A 25,056-nucleotide genomic window follows, 5' to 3' on the forward strand; every position below is an offset into this window, starting at 1 on the left:
TCATACACGGATTTCGAATTTTCACTTGGATGTTTCTGACCACAAGGTTCACACTTATAGCCACTACCACTTCCTTAGAGATTAATTTATCCAGTTAACACAGGGTAAGAGCAAAGGAAATGAGTTTCTAGAATCAAATGGCGTATGCAAAGGAGGCTACAAACATTCTTATTCTAAAAGCAGAAATCATTCATAATTTATGTTAATGTTAGTGCCTACATAAAGAGCATGTGATCTTTGACATCGCATACAGTCTATTTTTTATGTCTGTGATCCCAGCATCCCACACACTTCTTAGCACTAAGCAGTACTCAAAACATGTCCAGCAAATGAAAGCAATCACTAGTTTTTCTTTTTTTATTATCAGATTGCAATGTTAACACAAGTGAGCATTATTCTAACATAAACAATTTTACTAATTTCCAGTTCAGCAGTTTTAAACCACATTTGATGATATTTTCAGAATTGTTCATTTAACATAGGAGAACAAACTATTACCATAATAAAAGTATTGAAAATATAAAAAGACATTATTTGTAAACTCAAAGTAACCAAATGTATTAATTCTCTCATTTTAATAGAAGTGCAATGACATAATAAAGTTCATTTCTGTTATAAGAAAAAACGAAAATCTATTAATTACATCAATTTTGAATAAATAGGTATTTTTTATCCAATTCCCTAGAAAAAAAGCTATATGAGTTCAGTTAAGGCTGAGTCAGTGAAATAGCTTTCTATATTGCAACCATTTAGACATTATTTGACAAAAGAGTTTAAATGAATCTTTCAAAAGCTTATTCAGGAACAACACAAAATTCAAATGAATACTGTTCAATTTTCTAAATACATTAAAATAGCAAGTATGTAGCAACCCCTTCGGGTTCCCACCCACTGTGGGAGTTTTTCTGTCCTCTCAATAAATCCTGCTTTCTCAAAACAACAACAACAACAACAACAACAAAAAAGACAAGTATGTCAACATTACTATGTCTTATATAACTTTAATACAGACTATTTTCCTTTTTTTATTGCTTAAGACAGAAGCAAGGGCATCATCCTGAGAGAAGAGTGCTGTTGAAAAAAAGAATGCTACAAATGGAAATTTGTAATCAGACTTTCATTTCTTCTCAGATATGATACTACCTTAGGTGTGGGAAATACATAAAAGAAGATAAGATGTAACTTTAAATAATTTAGGTTAACGTAATTACTAGACAAGAGAAGATGACGGCCTGTTGTAGAAAAGTGGCAATGGGACAGAGACAAATAGGATTACTGACTTAATCAGAAAGTGGCTAGATAGGATGTACAAATTGAATAAAGAGGTAAGAGGCAAAAAGAGAGGTGTCAAGGACTTTGACTTGCCCAAATACTTTAGAGGCGACATTCAATTAAAAAGAAAAAAAGGTAAAATATTGGGGTAAGCTGTTGGATTTGGTTTTAGCATATTAAATTTCAGAAAACTGAAGGATACCTAAAATATTGTATGGATCTGGATGGAGTCAGTAGAAAAAAGGAATGGAAGTGATTGTCCAGGGAGAGTATGTTGGCTGAGGAAATATGAAGGTCTATGGCAAACCTTAAGGAATGTTCACATTTAATACAGCAAGGAAAGAAATAGCAGTCCAGAAAAGAAAATCGAAGAGGGGAGAGGTGGTAGAAAGGAGTAATCGTTACATTATCAACTAATGTTTATTGAACATTTAATATATTCCACAGAGTGTGCTAAGAATTTTATTAATCATTACCACAACTAGAGGAAGAAGGCATTATTTTTACCTCTAATGTATAAGTGTGGCAATGGATATTCAGGAAGAGCAAATTCCTTCCCTGGGGTCTCCCAGCAAGTAAAAAGTACAACCAAGATGTGAGCCCTGTTCACAAATGTGAGCCCTGAACTCACTTCAAGACTTAAGCTATTAATTAGTATTCTATTTAAGAAAGTGAAGGGTCACAGAAGCCAGACAGTTTTTTGTTCTGTTTTCCCAAGAAGATGACAGTGGCGACTAAGTCAAATGTTTCATTTCTTTTTTTTTTTTTTTTGAGTTGGAGTCTCACTGTCGCCCAGACTGGAGTGCAGTGGCCGCTCCCGGCCACCGCAGCCTCGACCTGCTGGACTCCCGCGATCCTTCCGCCTCAGCCTTCCGAGTAGCCGGAATTACAGGCACGTGCTACCGCGCCCGGCTGATTTTTTGATTTATTGTAGAGATGAGGTCTCGCTGCCCAGGCGGGTCTCGAACCCGCGGGCTCAGGCAATCCACTCACCTCAGCCTCCCAAAGGCTCAAATGTTTCTTAATAAGCCATGTGAAATCGACAAATAGACTTGGACACTAATAAGATCTAGGAGAACACACAAGACGTAAGGGCACTCACAACTATATCTGGGATGAAGGGCTGTTTGCACAAATCTAAGTGTTTCTTGAATCTGGGTTCTTTTACCTTCTCTAGAGAAGCAGCTTAGACACTGGGTGGTGAAATATACATTGTTACCTTGCCTATACTTCTCCAAAATACTTCTAGAAACTTATTTTTATTTTTTACTTTTGAGTTGGAGTCTCACTCTGTGGCCCAGACTGGAGTGCAGTGGCCGCTCCCGGTCACCGCAGCCTCGACCTGCTGGGCTCCGGCGATCCTTCCGTCTCAGCCTTCCAAGTACCCGGAACTACAGGCGTGTGCTACCACGCCCAGCTAATTTTTTGATTTACTGTGGAGATGAGGTCTCGCCAAGTTACCCAGGAGGGTCTCGAACCCGCCAGCTCAGGCAATTCACTCACCTCAGCCTCCCAAAGCGCGGGATTACAGGCTGAGCCACCGAGCCCGGTTTAGAAATTATTTATTAAGTAGATTTTTGTGTCAGTGTATCTGTAAATTCAAGCCAGGGTGACCAAAGTTTGTAGTTTTATAAAACGCTATTAAAAATCAAGTGTCATGGACTCAAGATCATTGTAATTTCTTAACTCTTTAAAAGCTTCCTTGGGTCTAAGTACATCAAGTGTGTTCTAGGCTCCACAGGTCTCCAAATGACTAATTTTGGAGACTAGTCTAAATATTCATATGAGTGTAACTAATTTCTTTTTTAGTTCAATCACCTTTCATTGAAAGATTCAAAGCAGGAGATGCTTTTCTGGATGAGTAAGAAAGATTCTTAGGACTAATTCTAGGTTTGGTCCAATTTAGCAAATTTCATGTTTTACAGATGATGCCAAGCTTTTTTACACAGTGCAATAGAGAGATAACGCTGACGATAAGGGAAAAGGGTAGACTGGGCATTAAGAGCAAGTGAAAGGTTTATATATTTTGGACAAAGTAGCCCAAGTAAACCTAAAGGATGATAAGTTCTGAGGTAGATATTCAAATTCAGAAATGTGTATAAGGATCTCACTTAGGGACTTTAGAAACTATATTATAACACTGTAGAAGAAAAAAAAGTCTACTTAAATAATCAAGGATATTCAGGTGAAGGAGAAAATGATTGTAATTCTAAATTTAAAATGTTTTTTTTTTCAGTTTCCAAAGATAAAAACTGACAGATAACAGGATTATTATCATACCCCTAATCATAAAATCATAAAAGTAAACATGGAGTTCATTAGCTTCACTCACAGAGTACTAATTACAGACATTTTAAAGAATGAGGCATGTCTTTTCAGAAAAGATAAGCTATACTTTGCACAGTCAGGAGTAAACAAGAAACATTTTTATAAAGGTTGAGGAAACAATGTATTCAATACTATTTGGCTAAATGCATGAGTGTTTACTCCATAAGAGTCTATTAAAATAAACCATCAAGAAATTATTACATAGCTAAACCTTGGGATCTATAAAAACAAAGATAAGAACTCCAATGACACTACGAAGGAGAGAAAAGAAAGATGTACACACTTAAATTTGCCAAGGGTAGATTTTTAAATGTCTTATTACTTATACACATAAATTTGTATGCATTTGAACTTTGATTCTAAAGTTATAAAACATTTGTCACATAAAATGCATTCTAAATTTTTATTAAAATCATCTTTTGCTGCTGAATCCATTTTCTGCATAAGTGTTTTTCCTCATGAATATATATTGTTATTATCATGAATATTTATATATTGTGCTTGTAAATAATAAGGGCTTTATGACTCTTACAGGCACTTGCTACTGTAACTATAATAAATTATATCAATTTTGATAATGGTGGAAAAAATTCGATAATTTAACACATAACATGAGTGACAAAGTAACACTAAGAAAATGTGATTAATGATAACAATTTGCTTTGGTATGTAAGGTAATAGTAATTAACATTTCACAGTACCCAATTATAATAAGCCTAACATAAATACTATGTACATAGAAAATACTAACATAATACTAATAGCCAATGTGCATTATTTGTCCTAAAACATGTGAACCAGATCAGTAGCTTAATTGTATTTATTTTATTGAGTAAAATTATATTAGATATTTGATAAAATTAAAATCTCTTTTGCTTATATAGAGCATTCATATGAAATAAAACTACACAATTTGGTGAGATTTTAGAGTAAAAAGAGTATATATTACTGTGATCAAAACTTTGAAAGATTTTCAATAGATAACAATTAATAGAAACTTTAGAAAGTAAAGTAATACTAATAAAAATCTTCTAATTACATACCAGTGCTCTAAAATATACCCAGTGAGTCTAAAGGATTATATAGCCGATAATCACTCTCCATAAGAGACTTCCTCCTTAACACTGGAGTCAGACCACAGATGAGCCTAATATTCTATAATCCCACAGTCATCAGATACTCACTCATTTAAAAACCAAAGCATGGAAAGTGAAATGAGTAACACTCAATGAGGAATAGTAACCAGTTTTATTCTTTTATACTCTAGGGGAAAACATCAGTAAAAAGCGACAGATTGCTTTTATCTTAATAATTATCAAAGCTCAATTAGGTGGCCTCAAATAACATTCTCAGTTAATGGGAAAGAGTTTGGGTTTAAGATCGGTTTTATGTATTCAATAAGTAGTCTCACAGAAATATCCTATCTGTCTGCAGTTAGGCCTCATATTAGATTGGAAGAAATGGCAATGTTGCAACTCTACATGCTGACCATCTAATGAGGAGACTGAAGCAATAAGCACTTTTATGCTTACTGTATTCTACAAATGAAAAGTGTGCAGGGACATACATACTATTCTGGAAACTCTTAGGCCATAGTAAGAATCCCTGGAAATAATCTAGTCTGGAGAAGAAAAACACATTTATTTTTTCAACAAAAATTAGTAAAAACCTTGTAGGGGTCATTATGTGATTTTAAAGTTGAAAACGACAGAGACAGAGAACAAATATTTATTGAGCATCTATGATAAGCCAAGTACCATATCACAACCTCAAGCATGTGCATAGTCATCATGCATTTTATTAGCCCCAGTTTATAAATGAGGTATCTTAAGTTCAACATTCTTAAAAACACTTGCCATGGATCACACAGCTAATAAGACGTTTGCCTTAATTCTGTCTATGAGTGGCTCTAAGAGCAATGTCACTTTTAAGACATCATCCTGCCTCTTATCCTCAGGTATCATCTGAAAGACAGACTGTATGAATCAGCATCAATAAGAAGGCAGGTTCATTTTTCCTGAATTATTGCCTATCAGTCTTTTACAGTCATACAATTTAGGCTCTTTAGTTGTGAGTTATTTCAAATGTCAGACATCTTTTTTTGGATGAATCAGAGAAGCTATGAATTACATAAGGTATACATTTCAAATAATACTAACTCTTCTAAAAGTGTGAGTTAATATATATGACAGTGAATATTTACCTGGAACTCTGCCACGATTAATTATTTTAATCTCTTTACAATATACTTTACTATTGGCAACCAACATGCCAAAATTAACTACTGACTCAATTTCCGACTCAATTTCCAGTAGACAGAATGGAATCAACCTAAAGCAAGAGAAAAGAAGGCCAAATGATTAACTTAACAATAATCATCATAATAACTTCACAGTTTAACCCATATAAGGAAACATATATAAACACTTCTATCTTAATTCCTTGAAAGACCTTTAGTTTCCATAAAGGTCTACTGATGATAAACTTGCCAATAACAGGATTTATGGAATAAAAATATAAAGCAACATAATCTGACACATTTTAAACAGAGAAATAAGACTTTATGCATCTAAGTGTATGATATACCCTCCCAAATAAATAACTTAAATGATGCCAAATCTTACAAAATAAAAAGGCAGTTATGCTGTAACCTATCATCTGGGGTCTAAAGGAGGTTCTAAGTACAAAATATTACAGTTTGGTTTTTATAAATATCTCCAATTTTAAAAGTTTACTGTAGCATATCTGCAGCATGTGTTTTTCAAATATGTTTTTAAAAATTCATTATCATTCTATATGCACATCTCATATGGATATATATTTTTTCTATTTGACAGTAATTTATAGTTTGCAAAGTTACACATAAGTACTGGTATTACCAAATTTCTGAAAGTTAGAGAAATGCTATCACTCCTATGTTACAAATGAAAAGCCAAAAACACAAAAAGTTTAAATAACTTATCTAAGGAATAATCTGCACATATTATTGATGAGCCTAGATTAGAATTCATTTTGTTAGGATTCAAGTACATTACTCTTACAAATCTAACAATGATAACAACAGCATCAATAGTAAATACAGTAAAAAATGATCTTTTTTGAGTCTTAGGCTATGTATGAGAGACATGCATTGTCATTTACTATAATAAGGCACAACATCCCAAATGCAAATGCATACATGCATACATACACAGACATGTATAATTAGGGGTATCTGAATAAAGTATTCACAAATACTATTTTATGCACCAGTGATCTTGGTGCTCTACCTGGATGTGTGTTTTTATGTGAGGGTTTGTGTATTGTATAGGTACAGACATTTCAGGGTTCAGTCAGGTCTGTTCAAGGTGTGCTACATCTAAAAAAAAAAGACAATGTTCTTCTGAAAAAAATTATCATTTTGTGGCAGAAAAATAAAATATGGATGATCTTAGTATATGCAATTGCATTAATCATAAATCTGAAGGATCTAAAAGAGGAACCTGTCAATGCACACAATATATATGTGAAGCCAAACATTTTTTTTCCAAACTCTTTCCCTAGCAGGATGAAGAATCTTAAGAGGAATTTTTTACACAGAGAGAGAGAGAGAGAGAGAAAGAGAGATTGAGAGAGAAAGAAACAGAGAGAGGAAGAGTGAAAAAGGAAGGGAGAGAAGGAGAGATGGAAGGAGGAAAAGAAGCCTATCTCAGTATTAAGGGTATAGTAATATATAACAATTTATCTGCGTCTTCTGTATTTCATCTTCTGTTGTATATAAAATAATCTTGAAAACTTGTTCTAGTTTCATACATCCCACAATGTATCGAGACAATTGAACTCTGAGGATGATAAATTATCTAGCCAACTATCAGGGGAAGTACATATCTAAAGACAGTATTTGAAAAAATCTCTGGAGAAGAAGAGAATGACAAACACACCGACGCTAAGTACAATTGATCTTCAAACTCAGGGATGGTCTGATAGGTGGACAAATACTTTTTAATACTATAAAGGCATCTTCCAATTTTATTCTTTCATAAAATATATCTACTGGTACAAAGCAAAAAAAGAGGTCTACAGTCTACAGATTTGTTTATTCACCATGGAGTCGATCATACTCAGTGATTTATCACAGAAACAAAGAACTGAGTTCCATATGTTCATACTCATAAGGTGACCTTGAACAATCATAATGCTATAAGAAAGCGATTGGCAGTAGTGGAAAACTGTCAGGCGGGGTGGGGTGGGACTGACAGTTGAGGGAAACTGCTAGGGGAGGGAGGGGCATACCTCATCAACAAGGGTACCTGCATGATCGGAGATTATATACTTAACCTTTAATTGTACCCCACATCTTTATAATAAATAAATATTTTTTTTAAAAAAGAGAGGCAGATCTCACCTTTTCTTAATTTAACTCTGATGCATTGCTTTGAAGTGGAAACATATCTCCAACACCAAACTAAGTTATGATAGGAAATATATATTTTTTGATATCAATAAAGAAGTAACTGACCAAAATGATTAGGTAACAAATCTATTTACATGAAGGTGTTTGTCCAATTTTCTACCATTAACATTGAAATAGGGGGGTACAATTGACCTAGCTGAGAACCCATTTAAAAGAATGCTTGATAAAAATCTACTGTAGTTTTATGATATAACTTTACAAAATTAAGAAAATTGTGAGATATTACTACAATAAAATTTTTCCATTCCAATCTACTCATTATAGAGAAAATTTTTCTCAGCATGTATATCTAACAATTTAAAAATGGAAATAAAAGTTATGAGGGATTTATTTAAGCAATAAGCAACCATCATCCATGAACATGGTAACTAAATAAAAGTTTAAAAACTTCCATCCATCTGGTTAAAAATATTTCCAAAAATGTTTTGCTTTTATGCTAAAAAGTATCAAACTTTGTTTGATATGTTGAGTTTAAATTAATTTATATTAATAATATCATTTATAAGAACTTTTAAAAACATATGGATTTATTGTTACAGAAAGTCGATTTATATGCATATTTTGTATACACAATGCATATACATATGTTCATATGTATAATTACATATACACATAGACAAGTTATAGACAAATTTTCATATGCATTCTATTTCTGTTGGTCATGAAAAAAATCTAAGTATTGGGATGTGATGATGTAGTGAAAAATACAATAGGACTACAAATTTAAGATGAAGTAAATGTCTCAACTGTTAATGGATTATTATGGTATATACATTCTACTGAATACATTTTAAAGAGGCATGTAACTATCTTATTTTAAACAATAGCATTTACTATATATAAGTCATTACATCTTTGCAACTATTCAAACTCCTGATTAAAAAAGGCTTAGATATTTTAAAGTGTACAAAAGGGACATAGTTTTTAGGGATACATGAATAAGAAAGTGTTAAAAATCATCAATCATATAATCTATTAACTAGAACACTTTTGAAAGTCCAGAATGATATGGCAAGCTAGAAATGAAACATCATATAATTTCTCTATTATTTTTATTTCTTCTTTCATAGGATCCACTCCACAATAAATAGAAGGGTCATTACAAGTCTGATCCATATACAGAAAGTCTGAACAAAGAATAAACATGCTCACTCCAAGAGAGTATTTTGGAATCACATTCCTATTTATGCTATTATAGAGATGTTTACACCCACTTGGATTAATTTAATTCACAAAATATTTAACAAATGTATACTATTTAGAGGATAGGAAAAAATAAACTTCCCCTGTACCTCAAATATTTCACAATTTAATGAAGAGAAACAAACTTCTGGCTCAGACGAGATTTCATAAACTTATTTTTCCATGTTCCACCCCACTACACACAACTATAAACCCTGGAAACAGAAAATAGTATAGGAGGCAAGCAAAAGAAAAAGGTAAAAAGGAGTGTTGACTGCTTTGAAACCCCACGACAGGAGAAATGATAGCAGTGGAATGTCTTACAATCTCCCAATCAACACACGAAGGCCACACAGACTCAGAATTTTTTTTAACTCCTGACCTAGTAACAAAAGACAGCCTAGTGAAGCTCATTCTTCTCCTGAGTCAAACAGAAACCACTCTTAGCATACCAGGTGAGCCTGACAGCCAGCCATGGGGATCAGTTAGGAGATTTGCCAAATATAGGTGACAAGGGGAAGCACCCTCTTTCTCTGCCAGCCCTGAGATCTCCTTTTCTGTTAAAAGACACCAAGGTGGTTGGGCAAAACTAGGAAAAAAATCAGCAATAACAATCAGCTAAATCTGGAAAACCTCTTTGTCTATGTTAGCTCAAACTTCTCCTCCACTCAGAGACACCTGGCAAGATAAGCAGAACCTGCAAGAAGGATCTAGATACAACAACTGACCAAGTATAGCAAACTTATTTGCCCCACAAATCAAATTTTCTCACTCTCTGTCCAGAAGAACTGAACAGCCAAGGTGTTCTTGTATAGGGTTCTCACCACATTTTTACTCCAAGAAACATCTGGAAAAAAATGCCTCTACTACTTCCGGCAGTACCGGTAGGGGACAGTGGGAGCATCAGTTATACCACATAAACCAAATGTATCCAAATATTGACAATTGCAAAAATATTGAAAATTAAACTGTCATGACAGCCATAGTATACACAAATAGGCCAAGAAACATGTACTGATACTAAATAGTGCGGCTGCCTGTTAAAACAACAGATTTGGCCATTGCCAGATCATTGCCACCATTGCCTTGCTAAGATATGTTGTGGCCATGTACTGTTTGACCTATGGCCAGGCCATGTTTCCTGGCTTTGGCCCCCTTCCCTACTTATCTTCTCTCTCTCTCTCTCACTAATTTACTTTTAAATAAACTATATTTTCCATTCTAAAAAACCCCCAGATTTAAATAATGTCTAGTGTCACCTAACATAACAAAAAAATCAACATACAATCAAAAATCATCTTTCATACTAAGAACCAAGAAAATAATGACTTTAATGAGAAAAGACAATCAAGTGAGGTAAATCCCAAGATGAACCTCAGGTGAGAATTATTTGATAAGAATTTTAAAGTAGCTGACAAAAAATGCAGCAGCAAGCATCTTAAATTTTCATGACTAGTGCATAACTAGAAAATCTCAGCAAAGAAATTCAAATTATAAAAAAGAACCAAATGCAAATTATAGAACTGAAAAATACAATAACCAAAAAAAAAAAAAATCAGTGATGGACATAATACCAAAATGGAGATGACAGGAGACAAAATCAGTGAGATTGAAGACAGATCGATAGATTTCACCCATTCTTAACAGAGAGGGAGATAGAAAAAATAAAAATGAGCAAGGCTTCAAAGACCTGTGGGATAATAACAAATGATCCAAAATTTGCAACGTTGACATCTCAGGAGAGGGAAAAAAGAATGGATCTGAAAAAAAGACACAGATATACAGATTTTAAAAACTGAATAAATCCAAAGAAAATTGCACAAGATACATCATAATGATCCCTTGAAAACTAAAGATAAACAAAACAATCATAAAGTTAGTCAGAAAAAAAAAGACGAACACTATACAGAGAAGCATCAGATAAAATAAAAGTCGGTATCTCATCTTAAATCATGTAGTCCAGAAGGAAATGCCACAGTGTTTTCTAAGTACTGAAAAAAAAAGAACACTGCCAACAGAAAACTCTGTATCTACTAAACCTGTGGTTTAATAATGACCATATAGATGTAAAGTCATAGTAGGCTGAAAGTAAAAGAACAGGAAAAAACGTAATATGCAAATTTTAATTAGAAAAAACACACAAAGAGCTACATTAATAAAGAAATAAAGACATTAAATGAAGGAAAACTGAAAGAATTTGTCATTAACCCATGCTTAAAGATTATCTAAAGAAAATTCTTCAAAAAGACAGACAATGATAAAGGAGAGAATCTGAAAGCATCAGATAGAATAAAAGAAGCAATGGAAACAGCAGAAGTATTGCTATATTCAGCAGGCTATATTTTGTTTCTCATAAGATTGTATTTGGTGATGAAAACAAAAATCACAACACCATTTTCTAATCAAGACAATAATATTTAAAAGTAAGCAAGGGAAAAAAAGACCTGAATGAAAATAAAGTTTCTACACTTCACTTCAAGTGGTAAAATGTCTATATCAGTAAAACATTATATCACGTGTTTATTGTAATATGCAGAGAAGCCACTACAAAAACTGTGCAGAGAGATACACACAAAACACTATAAATAAATTAAGATGCAATCTTCAGTTAACCTACAAGAATGCAAAAATGAGAAACAAACAATAAAAAAGACAAGTTGTGACATATAAAAATTAACTTAAATACAAATAGTCTAGATACAACAATAAAAAGAGTTTTGCGGTATGGGAGGGTCATGAACTAACTATATGCTATTGCTTAGGAGAAATTCAACTTACATTCAAAACCATGGTAGGTTGAAAGTAAAAGAACAGGGGAAAACCTAATATACAATTTTTTTTTGAGTCGTAGTCTCACTCTGTTGCCCAGGCTGGAGTGCAGTGGCACGCTCATGGCCACTGCAGCCTCAACCTGCTGGGCTCAGGTGATTCTTCCTCCTTAGCCTTCCAAGTAGCTGGAACTACAGATGCACACCACCATGCCTGGCTATCTTTTTGATTTATTGTAGAGACAAGGTCTTGTCAAGTTGCCTAGGCTGGTCTCAAACTCTTGGATTCAGGCAATCCTCTTCACTCGGCCTCCCAAAATGCTGGGATTATATACTTGAGCCACTGTGCACGGCATATGCAAATTTTAATCAGAAAAAGCACAAAGAGCCACATTAATAAAGAATGCTTCAGTGCAAGAAAATTGCCATGGACAAAGAGGGCTATTATATATAATAAAAAAATTAATCTATTAGGAAAACATAATGATCATAAATATGTGCATAACAAACAATAGAATCACTAAACAAAACTGAATAGAGTTAGAAGGAAAAATAGAAAAACTCATAATAATAGTTGGAGATATTAGCATTTTCCTCTAAAGGCCTCCTTTGATCTAGACCCTGTCCCCAAATCATAAGGATAAAAACCTGAAAAACATAAGCAACCAATACAATTTAATGGACATAACAATCTGTATAACAAAAGAAGAGTAGACATTAGTTTCAAGCACTCATGGAACATTCATGTTTAAGGCTGGATGTGGTGGATAACTCCTGTAATCCCAAAACTTTGAGAGGCCAAGGTTGGAGGATTGCTTGAGGCCAGGAGTTCAAGACCAACATAGTGAGACCTCGTGTCTCCCAAAGTGTCTACAAAAAATTTAAAATCCAAGCTGGGCATAATGGCATGTGTCTGTATCCCCAGCTACTCGGGAGCTGAGGCAGGAGAATAGCTTGAGTCCAAGACGTTGAGGCTGTGGTGAGCCAAACAACAGATTGATTTTCCTTCACAGAAAAAAAAAAAAACAACAATTATCAAAATAAATCATATTTGAACCACAAAAGTGAACAAATTTAAGATATTTGAAATTAAATGCAATATTTTATCTGATCACAATAGAATTTAACTACAGATCAATAACAGAAAGATAACAGGAAATTAACTAAATGTGTGGAAATTAACTAATGCACTTCTAAATAATACATATGTCAAAAATGAAGTCTCCAAGAAAGTTTTAAAATACATAGAACTAAATGAAAACAAAGGTACAACATATACAAATTTGTGGGACATCACTAAAGCAGTGCTGTGGGTCATTTATGATACTATGTGCTGACACTGGGAATGAGAAAATGTCTCAAATCAAAGACCTAATTCCCAAACTCAAAAAAAATAGAAAAAGAAAGCAAACACACCAAAATCAAGCAGAAAAATAAAGAACAGGAATCAATGGAATTGAAAACAAAATGATAGGAAAGTCAATGATAAAAAGCTGATTCTCAAAAAAAAATCAATAAAGTTGACAAACCACTAGCAATACTCAAAGAAAAGGAAAAAATACATACATATTTCATGTCAAGTATGAAAGAAGGATGCTGCCCTTATTTAAAAATAATTAAAAATTTCTAACAACTCCACAATCATAAATTTGACAACTTAGAATCAGAATTCTTTGAAAACCATAAACTACAATAACTCAACCAACCCAAATAATGTAGGCAATACAAATAGCCCTATAAGCATAAACTGAACTTATAACTGAAAATATCTTGAAATAAAAATTTCCACACCAGATAATTTCACAAGCAAATTCTACCATTGAAAGAATTAGCATCAATATTAAAGAAGCAATTCCAGGACACAAAAAAGAGGGAACATTTCCAAATTCATTTTAACATTAAATGAAGTCAATGAACTGAAAAACAGAACCACAATAGCTGATGAGTTCCATATCTAGTTTAACAAAAAATTTTTCTCAACAAATCTATAATTTCTTACATATAATAAAAATGAGTTTTCCTAAGCAGAATCTGATGTTTTTTTCTGCAGTATGATTAAAAGAGAACAAAAAGCACACATAATAGCTAGTCTGAAAGAGCTGTGGGCATGGCGAGTGGAAGTTCCTGAAACACTGGTGCAGGAGAATCAAGTCCATACAGCATTTCTCTCTTTGTTTAACATTGGCATTGATTTGCTACTTAGAGTAGTTTGCAAAAATACATTATAAAAACTGAATGAGGTTCTGTTTCTAAGTTTAACTCAGTAACATACAGACATAATTCATCTGCAAAAATCTTTGCAGGTTCTGAAGAACTAAAGTGACACTAATAATGAAACACAGGTAATCAAAGGTACCAAAGCACTGATAATATGAGTCACCATCATCAAAATAATCTGGGTAAATATTCCACACTTCTTGTCAGTTGTTGCTATGACCTTCACATATCCAACTGCCAAAGGAATCTTTTATGGCTTTTTATTGTATCACTAATTTGAAGAAAGGCTGTTTTAGGTCCCATAACAATGAGTGCAGATTGTCATTAAACATGAGGCTTAGGTTTTAAAATTAGTTTTCCTGTATCATCACAAGACATATTGTACTCTGCTAATACTGTTCAACATCGAGCAGCTATAATTAATGGTGCAACTATTCTCATGTGTATTCCAGCAAAGAATAAGCCTATTAGAGTGATTCAGCTAATGGTGAAGAATGTATGATTCCATAATAATATGAAGAAGGACACCTTTTGTGTCTCAGGATCTATTAACCAGTTCTAGGTACCAGTAGCTGTACAGACAGACACCACTATGAGAAGCACTCTTAAACATTCAGGGGCGGGTTGCAAACAATGAATATATTCAGTAAATTTCCTCTCAAAAGCCTTGAGATCTTCTGTCTGCTCCAATGATTTCATGTCAGGCAGCAGCTCGGGACACCGCCGACCCTATCTGCATCTCAGCTTCTGTAGCTCCCACCAGGCCCTCAGCACCCCAAATTCATATTTATTTATTTATTTAAAATTGTTTTGTTATAAAGATGTGGTGCTGGAGTCCAGCTCCAGGAGAGAGTCAGTGCTTGAGACGGGAGAATTGGGAAGCGACAAAAAAGAAAAGACGAAGACGACAGGAATCCTCTTCCTGGGGAGAGCTCAAAACTCTGCCAATTTTTATTTATTTTTCACAAGCTTATATAGGTTTTCCACTCAGCCCTGCACCCAAATGTATCTTATGTTGCTAACCAAACACCCACGTACATCCTTTTTGCACTCACAATAAGGTTGACCTTTAACAATTTCAACCACAGATGGTATTTTTCTTAAGTCAAACATTTATGAACGTCCTGGTTTTCTTCCTAACTTTCTCATAACTACTGACTATTATAGGCCTATAATATCCTTACCCTATAAAGCTAAACCTTAATGCTAAGTTTTATTTAACTTACTTACTACTATATATTTCTATCAATCTTATTTCTATCCTTATGTCTCTATATTTTCTTAACTATCACTTATACTATTATATATCTCTTATCTTACTAGTTTATCTTATCTTACTATCTTATTATTAATATTCTAAATTCTATCTTCATTAAACTACTTACTTAATCCTAAAATATCTTTACTTATTTTTTATCTCAAACGGTTGTTTTCCACCAGCTCTCAGCTGGGGTCTGTTGTTTATGAGGAAGTGGTCTACTCGTTCTTCTCGGCCTCCTGCTGTTACTGAAAAACATCCTTACACACCTTAAGGGGCACCCTTTTTGCTGCAATCTCACCTCCATTATGCCTATGTATAATTTTTGCTATCAAATGCCATCATTCATTTGCACATCTATTATCTCAATTAAACAGGGAACATTCTCAAGCCTATGCACGCAATCCTTCAAAGTTAGGGAAGGTCCATCAACAGGATCCATGGGGCTTTGCCTCCGTCATGGCTGCATTTTACTGGGGCCTTGCTCCCAGCCGGCGTTTTTCCTGTTTTCAGGTCCCTTTTATCTTACTTTTACTAGTGATTGCAGCTCCCGGCAGTGTGGGGTACAATTCAGGGTTAGATATACAACCATTCATTATACTGGTACCCTTGTTAATGAGGTACCCCCTCCTTCTCCTAGCAATTTCCCTCAACTACCAATCCCACCCCCCGTCCCCTGACAGTTTCCCACTACTGCCATTCCCTTTCTTATAGTATTATAATTGTTCAAGGTTCGCTTATGAGTGAAAACATATGGTACTTTATCTTTGTTTCTGTGATAGATCACTACCTGGAGGAACTCAAATCATTCTACAAAAAAGATACCTGCACACGTATGTTTGTTGCAGCTCTATTCACAAGAGCAAAAATATGGAACCAACCATGTTGCCCATCGAAGCTGGACTGGATTAAAAAATGTGGTACATATACACAATGGAATATTATGTAGCCATAAAGAAGCCTAAATTCATTTTAAAGGCTAGTACTCTCTTAATAGGAAAGCCAGACAATGATAATAGAAAACAAACAAGCAAGCAAGTAAATCAAACAAGCTATAATCTAATATATCTTATAAACTAGGACACAATGTATGAAAAGAATGATACCTTACTGCCAAGAGGGATTTATACCAAGTATACAAGAACAAGACTGGTTAAACATTGAGAAATTAATAACTGTAACAAACTATATCAATAAGTTATAGAAAAAAATCATATGATCATATGAAATGACACAAAAATAAATTTGACAAAATTCAACACTCCGCCATGGTAAAAACTCTCAGCAAGTTAGAATAGATGGGAATTACTTCAGCTTGATAAATGCCATCTAAATACTGACAGCTACATTCATACTTTATGGTGAAGTATGGAATGGTTTCCCCTTATAGTGGAAGCAAGAAAAGATGCCTCTCTCTCTCTCACCACTCTTATTGAACACAGTACTAAAAGTTCTAGCCATGACAATAAAGTAAGACAAAGACACATATTTTGAAAGAGAAAACAAACAAAACTACCTCTGTCTTCAGATGACATGAATGTCTACATATAACAAGGAATCTAAAGCAAATAAACAAAAAATCCTAAAAAGGGAATTCAGCAAAGTCAGAGGATACATCTTCAACAAACAAAAATCAATCACTTTTCTGTATACTAACAAGGAACATACAGAAACCAAAATTAAAAACAGCATTATTTACAATCATTCCACAAAAGAAAATAGTTTTATACTTAACAACATATGTTCAGAATTTTTGTGCTTAAAATTACAAAATGCTGATAAAAGAAATTAAACAATACCTAAATAAATGGAAGACATAGCACATACTTATATTGGGAGACTTAACATAGTAAAGGTTTGAGTTTTCCTCAAATTAGTCTATAGGCTTTACTCAATTATTTTCAAAATCTCAACAATGTTTTTTTTTTTTTTCAGGCTCAGAAAACTTACTCTAAAATTCATTTGGATAGTTACACAAATTTTGAAAAAGAAGAATAAAGTGTGAGGAATTACTCTACCTGATATTAAGAACTATTGCATAGCAAAGGTAATTAAGGTTGCAAGATGTTGTCAGAGTATTGACACACAGATGAATGAAACAAAAATACAGAAATATACCAAGGCAAACATGCTCAACTGATTTTTTGCAAAGATATACAATCAATTCAATGAAGGAAGATAGTGTTTTCAACAAATGTGGCCAGAGCAATTGGATATCTACAGGAATAAAAAAAACCAAACTCCATGTAAATTTCACGTTTTATAGAAAAATAAACTCAAAATATGTTATATAAATGCAAATATTAAAAGTGAAAAAAAGAAGAAAAACTAAATGATCAAGGGTAAGCAGAGTTCTAAAACTTGACACTAAACTCATGATCAGTTAAAGTAAAATTAATAAAATGAACATCATTGACATTTTAGAAAAACTTTTGCTCTACAAAAAGATACCCTGTTAAAAGATTGAAAAATCAAGCCATAGATTGGGACAAAATATTTGCAAGCCACATGTCAATCAAAAGACTTGCATCTAGAAATAAACAAAACAAAACAAAAAACAATGATGAAAAAGAATTTAAAAAATAGAAAAACATATTAACAGATATTTCACCAGAGAAGACACTCAGATGGCAAAGAAGCATGAAGATACGTTGTTCAACATCATTAGTTATTAGGGAAAAGCAAATTTATTTATTTATTTATTATTTTTTCCTTTTTTTATTTTAAAGATGTGGGAGTACAATTCAGGGTTAGGTATGCAAATGTTCATTATGCAGGTACGCTTGTTGCTGAGGTGTGCCCCTCCTTCTCTAGGCAGATTCCTACTACTACCAATCCTGCTTCCCCCAACTCCCAGCAGTTTCCACTACTGCCAGTCCTTTTCTTATAGTATTATGATAATTGTTCAAGGTCTGCTTATGAGTGCAAACATGAGACTCAGTTCTTTGTTTCTGTGAAAGATCACTCAGTATAATAGACTCTAAATCCATTCAGGTTACTGTGAAGTTCATGATTTTGTTCGTCTTTATGGCTGCATAATATTCCATCATGTATATGTACCACATTTTTTTAATCCAGTCCCCTTTTGATGGACAGCACGGTTGGTTCCAGGTTCCTGCTATTGTGAACAATGCTGCAATAAACATTCGTGTGCAGATATCTTTTTTATATAGGGATTTGAGTTCTTCTGGGTATATTCCCAGTAGGGGGGTTGCAGGGTCATGTGGAAGGTCGATTTTTAGAACTTTTAGGAATTGCCACACTGTTTTCCAAAGAGGCTGTACTAGTTTACACTCCTACCAACAGTGTAGAAGAGTTCCATTTTCACCGCATCCTCTCTAGAATCTATTGTTTTTTGAGTTATTGATGATAGCCATCCTGACTGGAGTTAGGTGGTATCTCAGTGTAGTTTTAATTTGTATTTCTTTGTTGACTACTGATACTGAGCATGCTTTCAAGTATCTGTTGACTTCTTGAATCCGTATATCTTCTTTTAAGAAATGTCTATTCATATATTTTGCCCACTTTGTAATGGGGCTGTTTATTTTTTCTTTTCAGCATGTTTGAGTTCCTTGTAGGTCCTAGATGGTAGGCCTTTGTTTGACATACAGTTGGCAAATATTTTTTTCCCAGTCTTTGGGCTGCATCTCTGCTCTCTTGATGGTTTCTTTGGCTTTGCAGAAACTTATCAGTTTGATGAAGTCCCAGTTGTCTATCTTATCTCTTATGGCATGGACACTTGGGGTTTTGATCAGGAATTGGTTGCCAGTTCCAATTTCCATAAGACTGACTTCTGCATTTTCTAAAGTTCTTATAGTTTGAAGTTTTATGTTTAGGTCTCTGAGCCATTTAGAGTTGATTTTTGTGTATGGGGATAGGTAGGGGTCCTGTTTCAATCTTCTGCATGTGGTCAGCCAGTTTTCCCAGCACCAATTTCTGAATAGGTTCTCCTCTCCCCAGTGGTTGGTAGTGGAGGCTTTGTCAAAGATGAGTTGGTTGAGAAATTGAGGTCTTAACTTCTGGAATCTCAATTCTATTCTATTGGTCTATATGCCTGTTCCTGTACCTATACCAAGCTGTTTTGATTATAGTAGCTTTATAGCAAAGTTTGAAGTCTGGTAATGTGATATCTCCTGCTTTTTTTTTTGCTGAGGATTGTTCTGGCTATTCTTGGTCGTTTGTGTTTCCATATGAATTCCTGTATTGTTTTTTCTAGGTCTGAGAAGAATGTTGCTGGTAATTTGATGGGTATTTCATTAAATCTGTAGATTGCCTTGGGTAGGATGGACGTCTTAACAACGTTGATTCTAACTGTTAGGGGAGGGAGGGGCATACCTCTTCAACAAGGGTATCTGCATAATCAATGTTTGTATAGCTAACCCTGAATTGTACTCCACATCTTTGTAATAAAAAAAAATTACCAATCAAAAGAGCACCAACTACATTTTGCATATAGGCAAAATAAAGGATTAAGGACAAAAAAATGATTACTATAAGAAAATGGCAGCTAATTTTTTCACATTTTTTAAAAATGTAATTTTATTAAAAATTGCTTTCAGTACATTTTTTGGGTGGGGCTTGAGTAACACAATATTTCTATAAGAAAAAATGATAATATTTCCAAAAACTTCAAGGTTAAACCATATGAAACACTGATAATCATTTCTTAACTATAAAAGTGGTACTTTCCTTTGGTTCAAACTAACAGAATGAGATTTCCCATGGGAGAAGGGCTAACTTTTTAGGCTTAGAACCAATAGAGGAAATCACAAAGAAAAAAAAGATTGACAGATTTGACTGCATAAAAAATATTTGGTTTTATAGAAAAAGCATCCAGTAACATAGAACTAAAATGAAGTGGCAACCCAGTGATAGTAAAATTATTAGTAACAAATTTTACCAAGAGTTAATAGCTTCATTAAAAAAAAAAACAAAGTTATGGTTGTTGATAACAAAATTACTCATTCCTAAAAAATAAGAGAACAAAGGAGGATAAAACAACTCACATAGAAAAGACTACTTAGCCAAGCTGTCTCCTTAAATTTCTCTGGTAGAATTCTGTATGTCATTATTATTAAAATGTGTAAACTTGAAAAATAAAAAAGTTAGCTAATGTCAAAAAACAAACAAACAAAAAACAATGTTGATTCTTCCAATCCATGAGCATGGACTATTTGAGAAATGCAAATTTGAACTCTGAAGATATGCCATTACATACCTGTCAGAATGGCTAAAATTTAAAAATAGTGACAGCAACAAACACTGACAAAGATGTGATAAAAGTAGATTACTAATGCATTGCTCACTGAAATGTAAAATGGTACAGCCACTTCAAAAAGCAATTAGAATTTTCTATTAAACTAAATATATGAAATTACCATATAACCCAGCAATTACAATCATGGTCATTTATCCCAGAAAAATGAAAATCTAGGCTCACACAAACTTACACAAGAATATTAAAGCAGCTTATTTGCAATAGCTAAAAACTGAAATCAGTTCCTTTGTTCTTCAACAGGTTAAATGGTTAAACAAACTATGATATATATATATAACATGAAATAGTATTCAGCAATAAAAAGGAACACAATATTGATACATTCAACATCTTGGTTGAATCTCCAGGGAATTCGCTGATAGAAAAAAAAAATCAAAAGGTTATATACTATATGATTCAGCTTATATGACATATTCAAGGTGACAAAGTTTTAGACATAGAAGACAGTTTAGGGATCATGGATTTGAGTCAGAAAGGAGCTGGGTATAGTTATAATAAGCAACAGGAGGGGTTATTTTGGTAATGGAACCATTCAGTATCTTGATCGTGGTGGTGGATACAAAAACCCATAAATATAATAAAATTGCATAGAAATTAATCACACACACGTATGTCACTAAAACTGTGGCAAGGTGGATTGCATCAATGTCAGTTTCCCAGTTGTGGTATATCCTATGCATTTGCAAAATGTTACTATTGAGGAAAACAGAAAAATGCACAAAAGATCTTTTTATTTTTCTTTTCTTATCACTGCACATGAGTAGTCAATCATCTGAATTAAAAAAATAAAGACATATAGCAACAAACTTCCTCCCTCCATCTTCCTCTTCCTCTCTCTCTATCCCTCCCCCCACCAAGATCCTATCTCTTCTCTCTCTCTCTCTCTTACACACACACACACACACACACACACACACACACACACACACACACCACCTTCTTTCAACTCTGTCCATCACACATAGAGGGGGACAGTGCTCTCCTTATGTTGCAGCTGTGATACCTGACTTCTGATGAGAAAAGGCATACACTGTACAAACAAGATAAAAATTTTTGTTTTCTAGGGTAGAAGCATCTTCAGCCCTTCTTTCCATACAAAGAACAAACAATCAAATCTGAATTCCAGTCATAGCTATGTCAAAGTGAAAAATGCAACAAAAATGGACCTACTTAAATTGCAAAATGTGTATTAAATATTTGTAAGGGTTAATAGCTTGTTTCCTACCATGTATCAATAGATTGGTTCCTCCACAGATGGTATGGTGTGCTAAATCAGAAATTCTCAACAACACAAACAACCAAAATAATTGAGGATCTACATTTAGTTTATAGAAATGAAAAAACAAATAAATTATTAAACACATATGTCTAATACCATGTAATCAGCAGGAAATGATTCCAATATTAACTTTGCAGGTTGTGGACAAATAGTGGCAAAAGAATAACACCTATGGAGCCACATCTTGCTGAAGAAAAGGAGGACCATACATGTATGTATATGAACAAAAGTACTTTGAATTTTAACACCAAGTTTAATAGGAGATTTTACAATAAGCAGAAATAAACTTTTTGAATATAAAAAGAAAACAAATGAAAAGTCATTCATCCTGATTCAATAAATAATTTTTATCAAAATTAATCTCCAAGACAGTCACTTAGTTTGATGTTATCCTCATTATATTCATCATTATATCCATCCACAACCAATCTCAAAAGAGCAGCATTTTGATTTTTTGAAGCCAAACCTCTGCCTACATTTAAAATGTAGAGAAGCAAATATGACAATACTTCAAAGTTAAATTAAAACGTGGATACGAGTTTTCAAAACTTCAACTAAGAATACATTCATTTATTGAATGCTTTAAGTTATTTTCATAAAAAAATGAAACCAGAAAATGAGGCCTTCATTTGTTATATACATCACAATTTTCTAAAATCTTGTCTTTTAAGCTCAGCTGCAAGGAAATTATAAATACAAGTAAGAAAATATACAGAATATTACACTTTGACCCTTATTTTTATTTGAAAAATTTCAAAATGTCAGCATAAAATATGAAGATTACATACCCAATTAGTGGGATTTCTATTATTTTCTTTCCTACTGAAATAAGTAGTTGATCAAAAATGTCTTCATCTTTATCTGGATGATATTCCACCATAGCTGTCACATGAAGGCCAGGAGCAAGTTCTTTATCCAGATTGGCCAAAATCAGTTTGAACTTCAGTGGAAGAAAAATAATCACATTATACATTTTAACTCCTTATAAGGAAATAATATGAGCAACTGTAGTTAGGAATGTATATTATTATCAAAATATAGGTCCTATTCCTGCCCTAATGGCAAACAATTTTAAAATATCATTTTAATTTTTAATTGACAAATAATAATTGTATATATTATATATATACATGGGTATAGTGCAATTAGTTGAGAAACATGTATGCTATCATGGGTTAATTAAGAAATATAAGATACTTACAGAACTGATGCTGCCTCTGTTCTAAGCATCTTAGCAAAAGGAAGAACAACTTAATAAAAATGTTGCTTAATCATATACATACATAATATATACCCACATGCATGTACATATGTACATTTTATTTGAAGGAAGTATTTAGTATTTTATATAGTTTTTGCATGGGAACTTGTGTTTCATAAACTGGAGGAAATATAAAAGAGAAATAGACCAAAGAGGAAAACAGTATTTTTGCTCTAGTAAAAAATTTGCCATATTCCAGGAAAAATATGAAGGGAGAGAAAGGAGAACTGGTATCTGTTGCATACTTATGATGCGCCAAGCATTCTGCATCTATTATATTTTGTAATACACTTCTATAATCCTGTGAGGCTGATATTAAGTCTCTCAGCATATGGATGAGGACACTGGGACCTGTAAAGTGTAATTAGTGTCTAAAGTCACTCAGGCAGTGAGAATTCAGACACATATCTGTCTGACTCTAAATCTTTAGTTCTACTCCCCTCCCCTCACAACTGGAAAAAGTCCCTCTTCTGAATATATAATTATTTAAGGAGGCAGATTATATACCCCTTGAAAATTAAACATAAGCCAGGGGCTAGTTAAGAGTTATATGAGTGAAATAGGCTTAAGCATCACAAAAATCCATGAATGGACTAAAAAAACGTGGGCTAGAAAAATGTGTGCCTGGCTTAGGCTTACAGAATACATGTCAAAGGTGGAGAAGAAGCAAGGTGCTCATTATATGGGTAGAAACATCTTGGATACAAGCAGAGACAAGCATAAGCAAAAGAGCTTCTCAGAAAGCAACTAATAAGTCATTCTTCCTGGGCAAAAGAGTCTTCAATTACTAGCAAGAGAAGCCATGTTGAAATTAATTATTCAGGAATTCTAGTGCCAGGATGAGTCCAAACAGTGCTTTGCAGCAATGAAGGATGTAGAGAAGTAAAGTGATTTGTGGACATTGATTTGACAGTTTCATACTTCCAAAAAGCAATGATTCTTATAACTACAACATTCCAAATCTCAACTTCCCTGCAATTACAGAACAGAAGGAAAACAAGAGATAGAGTATTCTTCACATAGGTCTTTGGATGCTGGTAGTCTGCCTATCAGGTTTGACTGTCTTCCCTTAAGAAACTATAGCTTCAAAATTAGAAACCGATACTTCAGAAACATATGCTTTTGATCAAACTACAAGTTTTCTGAGCACTCTTATTGAAATGCAAATGTGTGCAAGGCACTATTCCCAATCAGCAGTTTATGAAGTAACAATAAAAGCTACCATTTACCAAGAGTCACAGGGACACAAATCCAAAGTATAAGGAATATCTGTAAATGCAAATAGTATACAGAAAGACAGATATGATTTGGTGATAGTATAATAAGATAAGACTTAGAGAAAATGAGACCTCACATTGACCTTAAAAGATGGTGGCATTTGGAAAGAGTTGATTTTTGTAGGTGGGAGGGAATGAAAACATGGATCAAAAGAAAAGGAAGTCTGAGCCATAGGGGAGGAGGACAATTATGAGTAAGGTTGGCTGACCAAACCAGAGGCCACAGAAGTTAGCAAAAACACTATTAGATAACTTGTTTAATTAAGATTGAAGGATGGTATTGCAAACCAGGTACAAGACTATCAATTGCACGTTCTTTTAAAATAGGGACTGTATCTTCTTGGTTTTCTACCAGCAACCCACAGTGGATGATATATATATGGCACACGAAGGTTATGCAAGGGTGGAAAAAAATCACTGCTATATGTTAGGAGAATCATTTTCTTTCTTTCTTTCTTTCTTTCTTTTTTTTTTTTTTTTTTG

The 25,056-nt window shown here is 33.7% G+C and overlaps 1 protein-coding gene and 1 pseudogene across 1 annotated transcript in view; both read right to left on the reverse strand.

Annotated features, from left to right (window-relative positions):
• Nucleotides 1-25,056, reverse strand: part of CFAP47 (cilia and flagella associated protein 47) — a gene marked incomplete at its 3' end in the record, with an annotated part of 181,213 nt that overhangs the window by 153,787 nt on the left and 2,370 nt on the right. The window contains exons 2-3 of the mRNA XM_008058584.2: nucleotides 22,824-22,975; nucleotides 5,804-5,931 (exon numbers count right to left, since the gene is read on the reverse strand). Of these exons, the coding sequence (XP_008056775.2) occupies nucleotides 5,804-5,931; nucleotides 22,824-22,975 (280 nt within the window). The remainder of the gene's footprint in view (nucleotides 1-5,803; nucleotides 5,932-22,823; nucleotides 22,976-25,056) is intronic.
• LOC110595686 lies at nucleotides 13,971-14,919 on the reverse strand (annotated as a pseudogene).

Source organism: Carlito syrichta, unplaced genomic scaffold (assembly GCF_000164805.1).
Source record: "Carlito syrichta isolate Samal-C Ts95f unplaced genomic scaffold, Tarsius_syrichta-2.0.1 Scaffold303456, whole genome shotgun sequence".
In the NCBI taxonomy this organism is placed as follows: domain Eukaryota; kingdom Metazoa; phylum Chordata; class Mammalia; order Primates; family Tarsiidae; genus Carlito; species Carlito syrichta.